Here is a 19,780-nt window from a genome sequence, read left to right as displayed (position 1 = left end):
GGCACCAAAACCAAACAAATTGTACCACGCCTGACACTAAGGAAGTTCGTGCCCAAAGGCGCCGCGCCTGATTGACTTGGAATCTGACGTATGGCGGCAGCACCCAAAACGACCACCTGCCATCGCCACTGACACCGCCATCTCCAGTTAGATGACGGTTAGGCAGTGACGGGTCTGTCTTAGCAGAAAGGACGGCGGCCGAATTGACAAGCACAAGGGTAATCATACCTGACCTAACAAGGGCCTCGAGACGAGTGCACCAAGTGATTATAAGAGCCCCCTGCCCCCCGACAGCAGATGTATGCAAACTTTGCGCTATCTGGTATTACCTTGCTTTTGAAGGATTCTAACTTGAGCTTTGGAGCCTCTACACCGGGTTCCCCCCGGAGCTTCCCCATCTCCTCCGTTTCAGGTTCCCTGCTACCCCGTTTAGAAGCAAGGTCGCGGACAGCTATGACCGGCCGGATCGCGCTCCATCAATTGGCGCCGTCTGTGGGAAAACGCTTCAAAAAGCCTCCCTCCAAACTTTGATAACCCCTTTTCTTCAAAAAACCCAACACTCATGGCCTCCTCCAGCAACACCGGACGTGGCACGAAGACAAACGCAACCGGGGAACAACTTCAAATCCCCGTGGTGTGCGTTGGACAGTTCACCATCCCCCTTTCGGCGGATGGGATCCCCAGCTTGAATGCGCCACAAGCAGTGGCACCCGTAAACCCTCCTACCACAAGCATCCCCAGGCAAAACCGGTTGGAGGACCTGATGCAGTGCATGCAGGCAATGCAAGCCCAAATGCAACAGTTCCAGCAGCACCAGCTTCACCAGCACCAAGTACTGCACAACATCTCCCAGTATCACTATCAACAGCAGGCTCACCCGTGCCTTGTCGGAGTTCAGAGGCAAAGACACGAGCTCGGACGAGGTAGGGGCTGCCCCGGTTCTCTCGGTTCCTTCCTCCCTCGCATCGGAACTCCTGGCGGTCCCCTTACCTAGAGACTTCAAGCTCCCACCTCTGGACAAGTACGACGGGTCCTTCGACCCCAACAACCACGTTGACGCCTTTCAGTCCCAAATGCACCTCGCCAGGGCCAGCAAATCGTGCATGTGCGTGGCCTTTACCACCACCCTCAGGGGGGTAGCCCGCACTTGGTACAGGAACCTGGCCCCCGGGTCGATAAAGTGTTGGGCCCAGTTCGTGCATATCTTCACCACACACTTCGTCACCAGCCAACGGTGCCCCAGAACAGAGGAAAGCATCTTCGGAGTAGTCCAAAGAGAAGGAGAATCCATTCGGGGCTACATCAAGCGATTCAACGAAGCATGCTTGCAGATACCGCGGTTGGACCCCGCAGTGCAGCTCGTGGCGGCCAAAAGAGGAGTGACGCACAAAGAATTCAAATGGCACATGGTGGCCAATCAACCCGCAACTGTGGCCGAATTCCTCAAACTCGCGGATAAGTTCATGAGGACAGAGGAACAAATCAACCAATGAACCGAAGGCGGGAACGAGAAAAGAAAGAGAGAAGGCGAGCTCTCCAACCCGGTGAATAGAAAAAACCCGACCCGGGAGCCGAAGCCGAACCAGTCATTCCGGGGCCCCCTAGCAGTTCGGACGGACTACACGCCGTTAAACACGAGGCGGACGGAGATCTTAATGACGATCAAAGATGCCCCGTACGTTAAGTGGCCACCTCGCCTAAAGGGAAATCCGAACAAGAGAAATAAGAATTTGTATTGTAGTTTCCATAGAGACCATGGTCATAGCACCGAACAGTATAATAACCTCCGGGACGAGATAGAGGGGCTCATCCGTCGCGGATACTTGAGAAACTTTGTATAGCACAACAATAACAATAAGGCAGGTCGGCAAGGGGAGCATGAAAAGGATGCCCCCGAGTCTAGCAACAGACCTGCCGAACCGTTGCAGAAGCAGCCTCCAGAAGAGAGGCCGGTTCGGGGAACCATCCATGTAATAGTGGGAGGTTTGGTGGTAGCGGCGTGTACCTCGGCAGCAACCCAGACTTCTATTCGCAAAGTGGCCCTCGAAGAACGAAACCCCCCAAAGAGACCAAAGACCGAAGAACCAATCTTCTTCACGGAGGACGACGCGCGAGGAGTCCACTACCCCAATGATGACGCACTTATCATTAAACTAAGGATCAACAACTTCGAGGTCAGGGGCGTACTCGTAGATTCGGGCAGCTCAGCGGACATCCTCTTCAAATCAGCATTTGACCAGCTGCAGTTACAGAGGAGCGAGCTGAAGCCCGCAAACACTCCCCTGGTGGCTTTCAGTGGAGAGGAAGTCAGGCCCCTCGAAAAAGTAACCGTCCCGGTGGAAGTCGGCACATGGCCTTGTGCAGTCAGACTCAACCATGATTTCCTGGTAGTCGCGACCCCCTCCCCATACAATGCCATAATAGGGCGGCCGATCACGCATGTCCTACGAGCGGCGGTCTCCACCTACTATTTGGCCATGAAGTTCCCTACGAACTTCGGTGTAGGGGTAGCGCGGGGCGACCAGCTCGAGTCCCACAAGTGTTATGTTGCCGCCCTGAAGGGAAAAACCAAGGCGGCGACGACCTCGAACTGGAGCGGCCTGTGGAGCAAGGTGAGGAATGAGCTTCGCCCACGGAGGAAACTGTCGCAATCTCGACTTCGGCTACGAACCCAACTCGCACACTTCAGATTGGAGCTTCCATCGAGGATCCCCTAAGAACCGAACTGGTGAGTTTTTTACTTCAAAATTTAGATATTTTTGCCTGGTCCGCGGCCGACATGCCCAGTATTAGCCCCAGACTGATAACTCACAAACTTAATACTGACCCTGTAGTCAGACCCGTTAGACAGAAGAAACGCAACTTAGCCCCAGAACGCTGGAGAGCGGTCGACGAGGAGGTCGAGAAGCTCCTCGCAGCAAACTTCATAAGGGAAGTCCATTTCCCGAGCTGGGTGGCCAACCCGGTGTTGATAAAAAAGGCAAGCGGCAAGTGGCACATGTGCGTCGACTATGCCGACCTGAACCGAGCTTGCCCGAAAGATTGCTTCCCCCTCCCCAGAATTGATCGCCTAGTGGACGTGACCTCGGGAAACGAGTTGCTAAGCTTCCTGGACGCCTATTCGGGCTACAACCAAGTTAGGATGGACCCATCCGATGAGGAAAAAACCAGCTTCATAACCGAGTTCGGCCTGTATTGCTACAAAGTCATGCCCTTCGGACTAAAAAATGCCGGAGCGACTTTCCAAAGACTTGTAAATAGGCTATTTCGGCCCCTGATTGGTACGAAGATAGAGTGCTATGTAGACGACATGGTCGTCAAGACTCAGTTTTCACAAGAATTAATACAAGACTTAGAGTATATTTTCCAAATCCTGTGTCAGTTTAGCATGAAGTTGAACCCCAACAAATGTGTCTTCGGTGTCACCTCGGGCAAGTTCCTAGGCTACATTGTCAATCGGCGCGGTATTGAGGCCAACCCGGACAAAGTAAAAGTCATTCTAGATATGAAACCACCTCAGAAAGTAAAAGAGGTTCAGAGGCTAAACGACCGCATAGCCGCTCTAAGCCGCTTCTTGTCTAAGTCAGCAGACCGGCTGCCTACCCTTCTTCAAGGCAATCAAAGGCAAAGGGTCCGAGTGGACCCAGGACTGCCAGTTCGCGTTCGATGAACTAAAAGGTTACCTCGCTAGTGTGCCAACCTTAGCTCGGCCCGAGGTGGGTGAGGTCTTAGAACTGTACCTCTCAGCAAGCGACGAGGCGGTCAATTCGGTACTAATAAAAGAAACAGACCGGGTCCAACGACCCATCTATTATGTTAGTAAAATTTTGCAGGGAGCAGAGGCAAGATACCCGAAGATAGAAAAACTAGCATACGCCCTAGTAATAGTAGCTCGGAAACTCCGCCCATACTTCTAGGCTCACACCGTCATCGTCCTAACTAACAAACCTCTTAGACAAATTTTACTCAAACCCGAGGTTTCCGGTCGACTGACGAAATGGGCCATCGAACTCAGCGAGTACGACCTCCAGTACAAACCGAGAACCGCTATCAAGGCCCAAGCTTTGGCAAATTTTATCGCCGAGTGCACTTTCAGCCACGAAGCCCCACAGGTCGAGCCCGAGGTCCCCAGTTCGGGCAAACCCGGAGCTCCTAAGCCCATAGAGTCTGAACCCCGTGAAGTAGCAGCCAGTGTGGCATCTCTCCTGGTCAGGCGAAGCGCGAACTGGGATGAGGAGCCCTAGATCCTTCACGTGGACGGTTCCTCGAACTGGCAAGGCAGCGGAGCTGGAATAGTCTTGTGCGGCCCGGGTGGCACAAAATTAGAATACGCACTACGCTTTGAGTTCGCGGCATCCAACAACGAGGCAGAGTACGAAGCACTGATCGCCGAGCTAGACCTAGCGCGAAAGGTAAAGGCAAAACACTTGGTCATCTGCAGCGATTCTCAGCTCGTGGTGAACCAAGTTACCAGCGAGTACGAAGCACGCGATCTCTCCATGATCGCATATTTGGCCAAAGTAAAAGAAGCCCTGCTCAACTTCCAGTCAGACATCATCAGGCAAATCCCGAGGTCAGAAAACACTGAGGCCGACGCCCTATCCCGGTTAGCCAGTACAAGTCACAACAATATGAGAACTATGTACATAGAGGACTTACCTCGGCCTAGTATTCTCGGGGGGACAGAGGAGGTCGCTCCTGTCTTGGAGGCAGAGCCGAGTTGGATCGATCCACTCGCGAGCTTCTTGATAGACGGAACCCTCCCTGCAGAACGCAATGCGGCCAAGAGGGTGCAGCGCCAGGCAGCCAAATACGTCATAATAGACGAACGATTATATCGACGGTTGTACACGCTCCCCTATTTGCATTGCCTGCGACCTACCGAAGCCGAGTTCGTACTCCACGACACTCATGAAGGCCTGTGCGGCGGACACTTGGGGGGCAGAGCACTCGCCCAAAAGGCACTTCGTCAAGGATACTACTGGCCAACGATGAAGGCAGAAGCTGTCGAGCTCGTCAGAAAATGCGACAAGTGTCAGAAGCACGCTAATATCCACAATAAACCTGCCTCCGACCTCAAATACCTCGCCAGCCCGTGGCCCTTTGCACGGGCGGAAGAAAATTCTTAGTTGTTGCAGTAGATTACTTTACGAAGTGGATAGAAGCCGAACCTCCAGCAACTGTTACGGCTCGAAACATACAGAACTTCTTTGGGAAGAACATAGTATGTCGGTTCGGGTTACCTCGAGTACTAATCTCCGACAATGGCAAACAGTTCGAGGATATCAAGTTCCAAGAGTGGTGCCAGAACATGGGGATTCGGCAAAATTTCACGTCAGTCGCGCACCTACAGGCAAACGGTCAGACAGAAGTAATGAACAGAGCCATCCTGTGCGGACTGAAAGCATGTCTGGATCGAGATAAGGGATTGTGAGCCGAAGAGCTACCAAGTGTCTTATGGGCTCACCGAACTACCAAAAAAATAGCCATGGGAGAAACCCCCTTCAACCTCACCTACGGCACTGAAGCAGTGATCCCGGCGAAAATCGAAATACCAACATTGCGATTAGAAACATACGACGATCGGATGAACGGAGACGAGTTACGTACCAACCTTGACCTACTAGATGAGGTAAGGGACCTCGCACACATCCGAACAGTGGCATACCAGCAGCAGGTAGCTCGCTACTACAATAGCAAAGTAAAACAACGAAGCTTCCGAGTCGGCGACTTGGTCCTTCATAAGATCATGGTGCCCGAACCCCGCGTGGGCAAGCTTGGACCTAATTGGGAAGGGCCCTATAAAGTAAAAAGAGCGCTCGGGGGGGCATACGAACTCGAAACTTTGGAAGGCAAACGAGTACCTCGAGCGTGGAACATCGTGAACTTAAGGCGATACTACCTATAAACCACCAAGCGAAGTGGACGAAATCAGGTCCTATGTGCCACGATGCAAGCCAAGAGGAACTTCAGCAAGCAAAGGAGCATATTATCAGCTCGGCAAAAAACCAGTTCGTGGCAAAACAGACCGCGGAAATTTAATAACCCGGACAGTGGCAGACAGAATCAGTTCGGGGAAGAAGAACACGGGGAAAAAGTCCATTGCAAGAACCAGTACATCGGTCATCAGAAAGGAGCCACTTCTTCACCATCGGAAGGCACTTCAACAACACCCGAAGGCCCTGCCTCTCCTTTAGAGTCCGGCTCGCCATCGACAGCATTGGCCATCTCCTGAGTTATACGCGAAGTGGATATGGCACTTACATCGGGGTCGGGGTACGTATTCCGGATCATCCACCGGCTCAACTTGAACCCCCTCCTGTAAGAGTCCACCATCAGATTGTCAAAACGCGGAGAGGCAATGTAGTCTTCAACTGCCTTCTTCTTGGCGTCTTCAATGCCTTGGGAAAAAATCTGTGTTCTCTCCCTGATGTCCTCTTGAAGATATTCGACTTGATGCTGCAAATCCAACTTCAAGTCCGCTATATGCTTGACAACTACCCCCATGGCCTCGGCGTCACGCTGAGACCTCGCCTGCCTGACCATTGCGACGCGAGCAGCCTCTTCAGCAACGTAAGCAGCCGCCTCAGCAGCCTGGGTATTTGCCTCTGCAGCACGGAAAACTTCTTCAGCAGCATGAGCGGCAGCCTCAGCAGCTCGCACCTGTCGCGAGCTCCTCTCCACTTGGGCCGCCAAGGCATGAATTGAAGAATTCACCTACCAAAAGAAACAAGTGAGCAAATAACAGCAGAAGCAACATAATAAAAAAGTGAAGACGGAATCCAACTTACCACCATGGCATGTGTTACGGCGCGGCAAGCGACCTGATTCAAGGGAAGATCAGTCCACGCTGCGACCTCCTTAGGGAAAGTAGCGTCCCTACTCTTCTGAAGAGCGTAGTTCGGCGACAGCACGCTCCTAAACTTCCCTTGAGCTCCCGAGCCTGAGGGCCCAGCCCGCGTATGAGCAGACCCGAAGTGAGCAGGAGCACTTGAGTATGTAGGAGCGCCCGTATGAGTGGTCTCAGCGTAAGGCGCCCCGGCAGTTTCGTGCACCGGTGGGGTCACTTCGGTCTCCCTGGGCAGATCCTCCGACGTATGGTCTGGAACTTGGATCTCCTCATCCAGGGGCAGCTCGATACGAGTTCGCTTGGCAAACGCCCCCCACGAGTTCTCTCCGTGTCCATGACACCTGTAGAAACGAGTTCGACATCAGAAAAAACGTAAAGAACAGAGCAAGCAAGAACCGCATAGCTAGAAACCTACCCGAACTCAGGCCGGCTGCAATAAGATTGGCCTCTGTTAAGTAGTGGTGACACTTTAAGCCTTGCCATGCCCATTGCCGGAGGCCCTTCACCGTCTCTTTATTGAGAGTTACGCCTAAATCGGGAGCGGCCTCACCCCACCCGGTCTGAAAGGGCCATCCTTGTGCACTTTGCACGCCGAAGTAGTCCCGCTTCCACGCCGGGACCTTATTAGGAGGATCGTGCAGAAGCTTAAAACCTTGGCGAGGAGAAAGGTAATACGCCCGTCTCTTGAGCATCAAGATAGAGGAGAATATCTCTAAGTCCAAGGGGAAGTTCTGCTCGCAAAAAAGGGAAACTGTCCCCACCAGGTTCCGAATAGAGTTCGGATGAAGCTGACCAATGGTGACACCGAAATGGTTTATGACTTCGACGAGAAGGGGATGAAAAGGAAGTCGCAACCCCGTAGCGAGTTGCTCTCGAAAAATCACGATCTTGTCAGGACCGTGTTCCCAAGGAAAGCTACCCAAAGGAATAAAATATGTGTACCCCCAAGAAGATTGTAAGACAGAAGTATGGATTGAAGACCCTCAGGCATCATGGTCGAAGGACCAAACCTGTCTAGCATCTGACCTCGTCGGGAGGTAGACGCCAAACCGCCCGAAGCGACTTGACCTACTGGTTCATAGTCCTCAAGCTCCACCTCAGGATCACTGAGGCAATCGGGGGATGCGGCTCGGTTGGTGGAACCTACGTTAGCCCTACTTGAAGAGTCGTCTGAGCTATCAAAGCTAGACATTGGGGAAAAGATGGAATCAAGAAAGTACTCACCTGAAAGTTTGAAGAACAAGCCAAAGAACCGTGAAGACTGTATAACCAGCCTTGACGCGAGCTGGAAAAGACTTGGACGCGAGCTGAAAGGTTGGACGCGAACTTAGTAGACACCGCAGAAGTGACAACCGACCGGGGTCCCCCACTATTTATAGCTACAGTAACCAAGAATCGACCGTGCAGACCGAAGACGATCCGACGGCCCACGTTCTTACTGACCACACAACCCTTAAGGTCGAGACGTGATTGGCGCATGTATTTCCGAAAAAAGCGAAACGTCAGCGCACGTCTTTTTGAAACCGACGTCGCTTTGACACACATCTTTCCGAAATTGACGCGCCACACGTCTCCCTGACAGTCGCCCGCGCACGTACAGCAGTGGCGCGCCCTTTTTGAAATGACCCGCTGTCACGTCCCAGCGGCGCGAATTGGTTTGAAATTTAAAACGCACGCTGTCACAACCACCGGCGTTCTTGAGTAAGCACATTTCCAGCCTTCTCGGAAACCGAAAGAACCCTAGCAAAAGCATCTCGCGCAAAGAAGGTTTGAAGGACGGGACAAATCCACCTGCTACCTTGCGAAAACTCCCCGCACCATGGCAAGACCCCCGACGCAAGGAGTGGGGGGCAATTGATGAAGGAGGATTTGACCCGGCCTCTCTATTACGTGACACGTGGCAGAAACAACAGCTCGGAAAAAGGGGCCAAGCATAGGCGGGAACAAGGGGACACGAGCGGACTGAACTCCCTACCGGGGGCCCGAACTCACCCTTCGTAACAGCTCAGGATACACTTCGCCGAACTGACTCTTGTAACAGCTCGGATACACTTCGCCGAACTGACCCACCTTGTAACAGCTCGGGATACACCTCGCCGAACTGACCCACCTTGTAACAGCTCGGGATACACCTCGCTGAACTGACCCACCTTGTAACAGCTCGGGATACACTTCGCCGAACTGACTCACCTTGTAACAGCTTGGGATACACTTCGCCGAACTGACCTACCTTGTAACAGCTTGGGATACACCTCGCCGAATTGACCCACCTTGTAACAGCTTAGGATACACTTCGCCGAACTGACCCACCTTGTAACAGCTCGGGATACACCTCGCCGAACTGACCTGCCCTATCGATACCTCCGAGCTCAAGACCGCCTCGCTCAGCAATTCGCATCGCTTGGCACCAAAACCAAACAAGTTGTACCACGCCTGACACTAAGGAAGTTCGTGCCCAAGGGCGCCGCGCCTGACTGACTTGGGATCTGACGTTTGGCGGCAGCACCCTAAACGACCACTTGCCACCGCCACTGACACCGCCATCTCCAGCTAGATGACGGTTAGGTAGTGACGGTTCTGTCTCAACAGAAAGGACGACGGTCGAATTGACAAGCACAAGGGTAATCATACCTGACATGACAAGGGCCCCGGGACGAGTGCACCAAGTGATTATAAGAGCCCCCTGCCCCCCGACAGCAGAGGTATGCAAACTTTGCGCTATCTGGTATTATCTTGCTTTTGAAGGATTCTAACTTGAGCTTTGGAGCCTCTACACCGGGTTCCCCCCGGAGCTTCCCCATCTCCTCCGTTTCAGGTTCCTTGCTACACCGTTCAGAAGCAAAGCCGCGGACAGCTAAGACCGGCCGGATCGCGCTCCATCACTAATCAACAATTTTATTTGTACTTGTACCATTTATAAAAATGAGAATGGTTATCGTCAAAAAACCCTGATTTTTCTATTTGCACCATTGCCCCTTAGCCATTTATACCGTGATAATGAGAACGACAGATGGTAATTGGTTAATTGTCAAAATACCTTAAAAAACCGACCCTCGTTTTTCTATTTCCACTATTGCCCCTCAACCATTATACCCTTATTTTTTTGACACAACAATTCAAGTGAGGAATGAAAATAAAATATTTTTAATTTTTTTATTGAATAACATGTGTTATGACAAGAACAAAAGGGAAGAATAAGGGTCCAGATGTAGTGGGCACATTAGGTAAGCACAATGAGTGAGCACATAATAGCTATGTGACACTTGTCCTAATTAATGCGTTTTTCATCCAAATATTTTTGCTCCGTTAGGCAAAAATTATTCATTATTTTATTATCTTTTTCAAAATAATTAAAAATAAAAAATAATGAAAATGAAAAACGTAAATAAGTCCCAAGTTCCAATATGCTTAGGTTTTCCTTTTTTTTATTTTTAATTATTTTGACAAAAATAATAACATAATTGATAATTTCTATATAACCGAAAAAAACATTTAGATGAAAGACGCATTAATCGGGACATGTATCACATAACTATTACTTACTCACTCATTACATCCGGACCAGAAGAATAAGGGCTCTACCACGTAGTTTTCAAGTCTTCTGAGGAGATGACCCTTCTCGAGACTTCCTCTTGTTGCAGAGGAGTAGCTAAGCTTTTAAAGTCATTGATCTTGAATAGGAAAAAGCTACCTCATAATGGAGGGGAATATCATCATTAACAGCTTTTGAGGCTCCTCTTCTTTCATCTCCGAACCGGCAAAGAGATTCTTCAAGCTTCTTTCAGGTAAATCGTAGCCTTAAAGGGAAATCTCATCATTCATTTGCTTCAGTTTTTCTACTTACTGGTGACATGGAGGCCTTTGAAGGTTCCTGTGTGAGTGCTTCACACCACTTGCATCGCTGCTTCAGTAGTAGTTTGCTGAACCACTTATATTCGAAGGTTCTCATTTACATTAGCTACATTTCTTTCTTCCTTTCTTAGTCCTTGCTTTAACAGTATTTTACTAAACCACTTACGTTTTAATCTTATATTTAGTAATATATGGAGACCTATATTTAATTTGTGAGCTGTATTTTCCTCCCTCTTGGCTTATAAGGATGCAATGATAACAAAATTTTCTATTAATCTCTTCTCCCTTAATATAAGTGTAACTGTTTTGAAAAGAAATTATTTAATGTCTTTCTTCTTTTTCTTTGGATGTATCTTAAATTGAAGCAATTCTTTTGTTGATCTTAAAAGGAATGAAAACTAGACAATCTGTAATGTGGCTAAATAATTCAAAAATATAGATTTATTAAGAATATATAGAGAAGCAATAGTTGGGGATGAACAACTGAATGGAGATGTAACTCTTCAATGTTTAACTGAGACTAATAGTGTGTTTATTAATTGTGTCAACAAGTGTACTTATATCAAGATAAATGTTGAAATTTATGGTTTTAATTGGCCTATTTTCTTATATCACATATGAAGTGAAGGCCACATAAGGAGACACAAAGTTATTGATATGTGAGTGGCTAATAAACTAAGAATGAACCTCTTGATTGTAGGGAACTTTGATTATGGAGGGGCCAAAAGGTATTAATCTTTCTTTTTCTTTGCTTAATTCTTACATCCTTTTTCTTTGAGGGGTGCCATAAAATTCAACAAAATATTACTTCATTCTTAGAGAAATTGTCCTCTGTCTCTTCATATTATGCACCTGAAACCTCTAAACTGGGCTTATAATTCAAGTGCCCAGCAATTTTATGAGGTATTTCAAAGAAAATCTGGTTAGGTTGTGTTTGGGATGCAGCTGAAACGAAGACAATAAAGGTATGTTTGAAACCAGTTCTCCGCACTCATATGTATATATTTAAATTTTAAATTGAACTTCAGTTCTCTATACTTTAGATTGTTTAGTTAATGTATTATTTTATTTTTTTAACGGAATTTATTTATATGCTACTTTTTTGTGTTATTAGTCCAGATTGGCCAATTTTTTGGGGGTAGAAGTAAAGCATAGAAAGTAGAGAACCGTGGATCTGAAAACAATAGAGATGAAATGATTTGGTAAGTCTGTTCTTAAATTAGTAGTTATTCTATCCAATGTTGTCAATGGTAGAGAATTCAATTACCAAAGTCTTAGCAGAGAGGTTCTATTTTAGTATGCTTTGTGTACACCAGTGAAGAAGAAACTTGAAATCTCTTCAATTGATTGAAGTCAATTTTGATTCTGATTGATTACTTGCTAATGGAACCAAATTAGACTCATAAGACAAGCGCCATTTCACACATTTATTTTTGTTTAAAGGAATGAGATTTTATGAGCCCTGAGAATACTATGGCAGTGACTAAATAGTAGTAGTAGGAGAATGGACAAAATAACCAATGGGTTGTTGTAATTTGTCAAAAGAACCCTAATATTTCTATTCGAGAATATTTGTGTAGAGGTACACTGCCAATATTTTTTTGAATCATAGGCTGATAGATGAATGCTATTAATTTAGATACATTGCCAATATTTTTGTTGCAGGATATTAATTTATGAAGTATTGATTATTGTTGTTCTTCTGGCAATGGTGTATTGATTATTGTTGTTTGTCCTTGACCTTTTATTCCTACATTGAGAAAAGGGAGGGAGAGGTGAGGGTTTTCCACTTCTCTCCATTGATCACTGATGGAGATAAGGACTGCTGTAATCCAAAACACCTTGATTTTTAGGGCAGTGGTAGAAGAGGAGATAAGGGTTTTCCTCTTTTCCCATTGATCAATGGTGGCCATATACCATGGCATCGTGGCCATGGCTGGAATGGTTTCCCTCGGGGCTATAGACTCTGTAAAAAGAACTTGATGTGAAAAAAATAATCAAATAGTCATCAGAAAAGAAGATGGGATTGAGCTCTATTTTGGGGTTAGAAGAGAGGATGAGGAAAATACATACCTACCTGATAATGTATGATTTCGTTTCTCGTGGATGGTCAATAATGGATTTTATAAATAAGCAACACTATAAAAAATAAGTCCAAATGTTCAAGCATTAATTAATTCAATTCAATTAATGCTTCTCCTTAATAAGTTCATGGCATAACCAACTTCCTTTCCATATTTTATTTTATTTTATTTTTCCTTCTGTTAGGTTGTATTTGGCATTTCTTATTTTAAGGATGTATCTCATTTTTACGGTTAAAAACTCAACGTTCATAAAGGCATTTTAACTGCAAAAAGGAGATAAGTCCTTAAAATAAAGAATGCCAAATGCAACCTTAGCGAATTTGAATAAGCTTATTCTCCTTGCATCACACTAAGTTTCATTTGGTAGTTGTGCTTGGAGAACCCAGGGGATGTTGTAAGAATGCTCTATATTGTAATCTCTTTGTTGAAATTATTCAAAATATTCATTTTTGTTGTTCATCAGACATTGACTTATGCTTTCATATGATGCTAGAAAAACACAAAACAAAAAGATTAGCTAATTTTATTATTTGTTTAAGACTTTGTGGAACAGTTTGCATTTTGCTCTAAACAAAACTACCTTGAAACATTCATCAATAAAGTTGAACGGCTGTTGAAGCAATGGGTGGGCCATGGGCGTATTTGGGATTTCTTCTGAAATCACATGTGACGAATTTAGGGACTACTAGAAAAATCATTCATTTTCATTCAATAAAATTATAGAAAATTTTTTTCTCAAAAAATCATTTTTATTGAAGAAACTCATGCTTAAATTTGTTTAGGATATTTTCGGTGCTATGGGTTCTCTTGTACAATCCCTCGGCACTAATTTCAGTTCAATAACTGGCTGCATAATGATTAATGTTTCAGTCTTATTTTAGGCTTTTTTTTTTTTTTGTTCATGATCAAAAGCAAATTCATTTTTTTATGGATAAGATCAAAAGAAATTTTTTGTGCTTTGGCTAATGGGAGGGACAAGCTGTATTTGATTTTATTCATCCCCACCCAACAAAATTTATACGAGATTAAAATCTATTGGCATGGTTTTCAAAATTGGATCGGATAGGACAGTTGGACCAGAAAAACCGAGAATTGGTCAAATGATTGGTTTTGATTTTCTCCAAAATTAGAAATTTGCCTAAGACCGTTGATTTTGGTCAATAAACCGCTGACCCCAAGCAGTTAATCATTTGAATCTTTTAAACGATTTTGACCTTTTTTTATTTTTTTTAATTTTTTGTCAAAACAAACTGACCATTCAACTCAATAACCAGATCCCTGACCGATTTGATCTCCGGATCATTTTTAAAAACCATGGTTGGTAGGGCTTGAGTGTGCTAAGAATGATTTAACCCTAGGCTCAAAGTAGAGGAGAATATTGGCAAAACCTTTGTACCAATGCACATAACATTTGACTGGATACGTTTCAATTTATGTTGCATTTAGATATTCATTAGGTCATAATCATAATTTATTTGAATTTAGATATTCCTTAGGTCATTTGACCAACTTATTTTGCGTATATTTTTTTTATTCATATAAAACAAATAATACTTACCATGAATATATTAATTTATTAACTTTTTCTTTTTTTATCATATTTTTAATAATTTTCTTTTAAAACAGAATTTATTGACCCAATATCATTATTTGTATACATGCCCGTGCTGAGCATGGGCACCCTTCCTAGTATTTATTGAAAAAACTGTCAACAGAAGCTGTACACATGATTCATTGCACAATTTTTTTTTTCAACCGAACCGACTTACTTGGAAAACTGATCTACTAGATAGGAAAACTGACACGAAATATGAGGAGTCAGATTTGATCGGTATTTCAGTTTGGTCGATTAATGCTGCATTTGTATTGACTTGTCATCTTTTTGTGATTAAGTTTTAAGGAACGCCAAATGCAGCCTAAGAATAAATCACTAACCTCGCTCCAAGTTTACCAAATGCAAGGGGAGACGCATGGTCTAGTTGAGAAGAAATTATTGAGTTGAAACATGGCGTTGTTTCTATCATCAATTCCAAAACTATTCTGGTAAGACAAAAATTTTGGGCAACCAAATTCAAAAAGCATTTAAATCATCATTTTTTTCATCATATTCATCCGTACGTATTGATATTTATAAAAGTGGGTTTTGATTTATGTGTATACTGGGGAATCATTAAAATAGTTTATCAAATACTTTTCTCGGTTTGGAAGATAAATCAAGTACAAATGTTTACTTAGAGAAACAAAAGTTTCATACATTAGAATCTACAAGTTCCAAAGGGATACTCCAAAGATGATGCTAGGAAAACCAATATTCTTTTTACATGAAAATGAGAACATACTTGTTTGAAAAAAAAAATGGAGAGAAAACAAGAAAGAAAGAACATAAAGGTGAGAGAAATGGAGAAGGGAAGACAAGAAGATAAGAGTTGAAGGAAGAGTGTAGGAGGAGGATGGATGGATGGTTCACTTTTTCTCTATCTTACAAATTATGATACAAGTTTTTTTCTTGACAACTATCAGATTTTAAATTCATATTTTCTTGACCATCTCACCTCACCCAAAAGCCCTATGACTAAGGCTACATTTGACATTTCTTATTTTAAGGATTTATCTCTTTTTTGCAATGAAAATGCCCCTATAAACATTGAGTTTTTAACTGTAAAAAGAAGATAAGTCCTTAAAATGAGTTCAGATTCAATGGACCCTTAGGTTCATGGGGCGCGTGAACCTAACACAAGGTGACATAAGAAAAGAGATCCCTGCGAGAAAGAACATCAATGGGTAAAAAGAGAAAAGCATAATGTTAAGAGACAGGTCTCCGCTCTCCATTCTATAATGTCCATCCAAAAAAGAAAAAAAAAAAAACTCCATTTATGTTGTGTCCATTTCTTCTGCTAAGGATGCATTTGGTACAATAGCATTGCATTGTTGCTGCATTTCGGGTTGATCAATCAAACTAAACCGTAGAAAGCTGAAATAATGGAGAGGCATCCTTATAGTTTTAGTGAACAAAGCAATGGATCAACTAAATTCCTCCTACTTGACCTTTTAAGGGGCTACTTGATAATGGCCATAATGATCCAGATTTGATTCTCATTGTTAACGAGTAAAGAAAATAGGGTGAAAATGATGAAGGGTCCTTGGTTTGAATATCGTATATGAGACTCAGTTTGAAGGAGTACAAATACAAATATGTAGAATGCAAAATCTTACATTTTATATTATTTTGTATCCGGAAAAATTTACAGCCAATCAACCGGTATACTAAAAGAGGTAACCAATCAGGTATATTCATCAAAATTCATGGGTTCTTTGATGATAGCTTTAGCTTTGACAAATGATGCTTTATTAGCATATGATAATTTAAATATACTCATGAGCTAAGAAAATTAAAAATGGTATAATATTTCATTTTTTAAATCTAACTTTTGACGTGAGTTGAGACCATATATTTTTTAAATGTATAATAATAAAAGATAAAATCTAATTGTCTTTTCATACTTTAATTCTTATAGTATTTTGAGCGAGACCAACCATGGACTCACAACCTTGAATTCAAAGCTCCAAATCTAATTTAATTAGGAATAATAAAGAAAAATGAAAAGATTGATGTTTCTATGGGGCCATTACTCTTGCTAAGTTACCTTAATAATGCTTGCCATGGACAACTGAAACTGGCCCTTCTCAACAAGCTTTTCGCTTCACAAATCCCAACATATGGGAGATGACATTAATTAATTATGAAATTTAGGGTCCGTGGGAATAGGGGTTTGGAATGGAAATTGGAATGAGCTATTCTGATTTCAACTGTTTGGTTGGGTGGAATCGGAATCCCAGTCCCATTTCTGCTGGAATGGCATTCTCTCATTTGATGGAATGGTCATTCCCTACCCCTCCCTTGGAAATGAAATTTTATTCCCGCTGATTTTAATTCCCATTTTCATTCCTGTCTGAACCAAACTGACTATGAGAATGTATTACTCTGATTCCGATTCCAAAGGATTTTGATTCCGATTCCGATTCTGATTCCAACTGTAAACCAAATGGACCCTTAACTTCGTTAATTCCAATCAATTGATATGCCCTTGCTCAACTGGTTTTAGGTGCCACATTTCATGGTATTCCTTTCTTTTTAAACGAGACTATGCAGCTTCAACTATAAATGTTAAATGACATCGAGGGTTGCATTTAGAATTTCAATAGAGACTAGTGTTAGAGAATAAAAACCTATCCACATACCTTATCTAAACAGCTTAAGCTTTTAAATAAAATAGTTCGTTAAGGTGGTATTAAATCTTATTTGATCAAGTGGTCTAGCGTTCAATCCTCGTTCACTTTTGGGTTAAAGAATAAAAACCTATTCAAAGACCTTACCTAACAGTTTAAGCTTTTAGGATAAATGGTACTGAGGTTAGTGTCGATTGACAAGGAGTTAATGTGATAACATAGGTTTTGGAACAAGGACTCCACAGTTTGTCAAATCTTGGTTTGTCTCTGAAGCTGTGTTTGGTTGCAATGCAAATAAATTTGCACTGATACAAAATTTGGTCATAAATTCTGACCTGTTTTTGTTTCAAATTTTAGTTTATTTTGTTTGATTGCAGTAAAAATGAAGTAAATTAAGGCATGAAATAGAACAAGGTAAGATCCAAAACTAAATTAAACAGGAATTTGCATTTTTTTAATTTGCACTCCCATGCATTTGTACTAGTACAGATAAAATTGCATTGCAACCAAACACAGCCCGAGAGTTCAAAGTTACAGGTGAAAAACTTCCTGATGAAGTTCAATTTTGGATGCATGATTGTCCTGGTTTGTAACCCAAACTCTTACCTTCTTGAGTCGGTAGCTACCATAAGAGTTCCATGAAAAGTAATGTTAAGCTTCTTATTCTTGAAACAAACCTTTTTTTTTTTTTAAGTGAAGAATCAAAATAAAGCACTAGTGTTCACATAGTAATAGTTGATGGTATTTGTGCTTCTGACAATTCACTCAATGGATGTGTTTACAAAATTAATAAGTTGTTACAGGAGATCATCATCATCTACTGTAATTAAGAGCAAACACTAGATGATATAAAACAAAATATCTTTAACAGTACTGCCAGAGGGCTGATGTACACATTCACTCACACTGGAAGTACCAGGTACCAAGTGACATGAGAAACTTCTGGTGGGAGTAATTGAAGGAGATTTTCTGCAGAGGAGCCAGTGGCAACCCGCCATTAACAACACAGTCATTGTAACCCAGTACCTTGAATAGACTGGGGTCGACCAGAGTCTGAGAAAAGCTTCCACACTTCACGTGAATATCAATGGCAGGACACATGGGGCAGTTGTTCTGGATTTCCACCATGAATTTTGGAGGATCTCCAAATCCCACCTCAGTCTGTCTCAGTGAAGGACTATTGGCACCACATTTTGCAGCCCACCCTGCAGATGATTTAGTATACCCAGTCATGATAAGTTCTACACAAATCAACAAATCAATACTCATCACTGTAATACTTCAATCTACTGGAGAAAAACTTTTCTAAGATAGAAATCTCTATCTTTGTTTTTCCCTTTTATCATTTAATCTCTTCTATATCTGAACTGTGAAGTATTAATTCCTTGAGCTTTAGCTACTATATGAAGCATGCATGAATATATGTACATATGAAAGAGGAGAGAAAAGATAATAACAGACCATATTGGAGATAGGAAAATACAAGAAGAGTCCAGAAGCCAAGCTTGAAAGCTGGTTGGATTAGCATTCTGTATCCTACAGAAAGTTTGAATGAAGAGCTTCAAAGCGTGCAATCATGGTGTTCTCTGGGAAGTGCAGAGAGGAGTGTGGAAGGTGTGAGGATTGGAACCATTTTATGGGGTGAGAAGAAACATTATCTGTAGAGAAAGAGAGAGAGAGAGAGAGGGGGGGGGGGTTCACATGCAGGGAAAAGAGAAAAGATGGATAGGAGATGAGGTCAGTGATACATGCTTTCCACCAAACGATTTGCTAGCTTCACATGGGGAACTGAGCTGAGCAGCACTGCACAAGTCTGCTGTAGATTCTCTCTCTCTCCAAGCACATGCTCTGCTGTGGAAAATATGCATAACATGTGAACATCAATCTCATTCACAATCCAAGTCTGCCCCAGAGACCATCCGTGCATATATACAAAGGAAATCATGCATATCCATAACCCATACATGTCAGATACTAATAATTGCATCTAATGTGGGGTCTTATATTTACTACCTCCTTGATTGGGTCTATCCGATTGAACAAAATCAATACAACCCTTTATTTTCTAGTTATGTATTATATAATTATATATAGTTCATAGGAAAAATGTATGATGCCGGAAAGACATCGTATTGCAAAGATTCTGACTAATGGCAACCCCCTGAATTTTGGTGCAAATTCATCTGATTGGTTTGTACTTTTATGAATATGATTAATTGGTTGTAAGTTTTTTTTTTTATTATCATATCTTTCCAGCATCATAAACAGTATTTAGTATTATTTTCATTAAGATTATAATATTAAAAATAAAGTTTAAGTTCCAAGTTATTATCATGGATAATTATAAATGTTAAATATAATCGAGTCTAATCATATCAGACTTGATTATCCTAATTAATGATAATTAATTAGTTCTAATTTGGATCTATTTTATAGAACCTATTAATTAATAATCGATTTGAGACTGGTCCACGGTTCAGCCTTGTACTCTAAAAGCCTGATTTTTGTTTTTTTCTTTGTAATGTGGCCTAGAAAGTTTGTGGGTAGGGTTTTTTTTCTTTTTTTATTGGATGGTGGGCCTGGTCAATTTGTCAAGAAGATTGAAACAGTGGACGGTAGTTCCTTTGAAATTTCAGGTTTCTTCTTGTCTCATCTGCGTGAGAGATGTTTTTGCTTGTTGGTCATTTTGTGATACTCTTGGTCAACCAAGGGATGTCAATATTTGTATTTATCTTGCTCAGTTTAAGAAGAATACAAATACAAATAC

General features: G+C 43.0%; 1 protein-coding gene and 1 long non-coding RNA gene across 2 annotated transcripts; one reads left to right on the top strand and one right to left on the bottom strand.

Moving 5' to 3' along the window:
* The first annotated feature begins 11,528 nt into the window (after positions 1-11,528).
* LOC148845708 (uncharacterized) lies at positions 11,529-12,059 on the top strand. The gene is made up of 2 exons (XR_016101921.1): positions 11,529-11,667; positions 11,822-12,059. It is a non-coding gene; the product is annotated as an uncharacterized LOC148845708 (long non-coding RNA).
* A 5,674-nt stretch (positions 12,060-17,733) lies between these two features.
* Positions 17,734-18,703, bottom strand: LOC148845707 (PHD finger protein). The gene is made up of 2 exons (XM_088955530.1): positions 18,475-18,703; positions 17,734-18,218 (listed from the first exon to the last, which is right to left on the bottom strand). The coding sequence occupies exons 1-2, from the start codon at positions 18,539-18,541 to the stop codon at positions 17,911-17,913; spliced, it is 375 nt and encodes a 124-aa protein (XP_088811656.1). The 5' UTR covers positions 18,542-18,703; the 3' UTR covers positions 17,734-17,910.
* Between the last annotated feature and the right edge of the window lie 1,077 nt (positions 18,704-19,780).

This window comes from Nelumbo lutea, chromosome 7 (genome assembly GCF_056320005.1).
Source record: "Nelumbo lutea isolate HS-2025 chromosome 7, American lotus-T2T, whole genome shotgun sequence".
In the NCBI taxonomy this organism is placed as follows: domain Eukaryota; kingdom Viridiplantae; phylum Streptophyta; class Magnoliopsida; order Proteales; family Nelumbonaceae; genus Nelumbo; species Nelumbo lutea.
The sequence above is the reverse complement of the archived record's forward strand: the minus strand, read 5'-3'. Positions and strand labels throughout refer to the sequence as shown.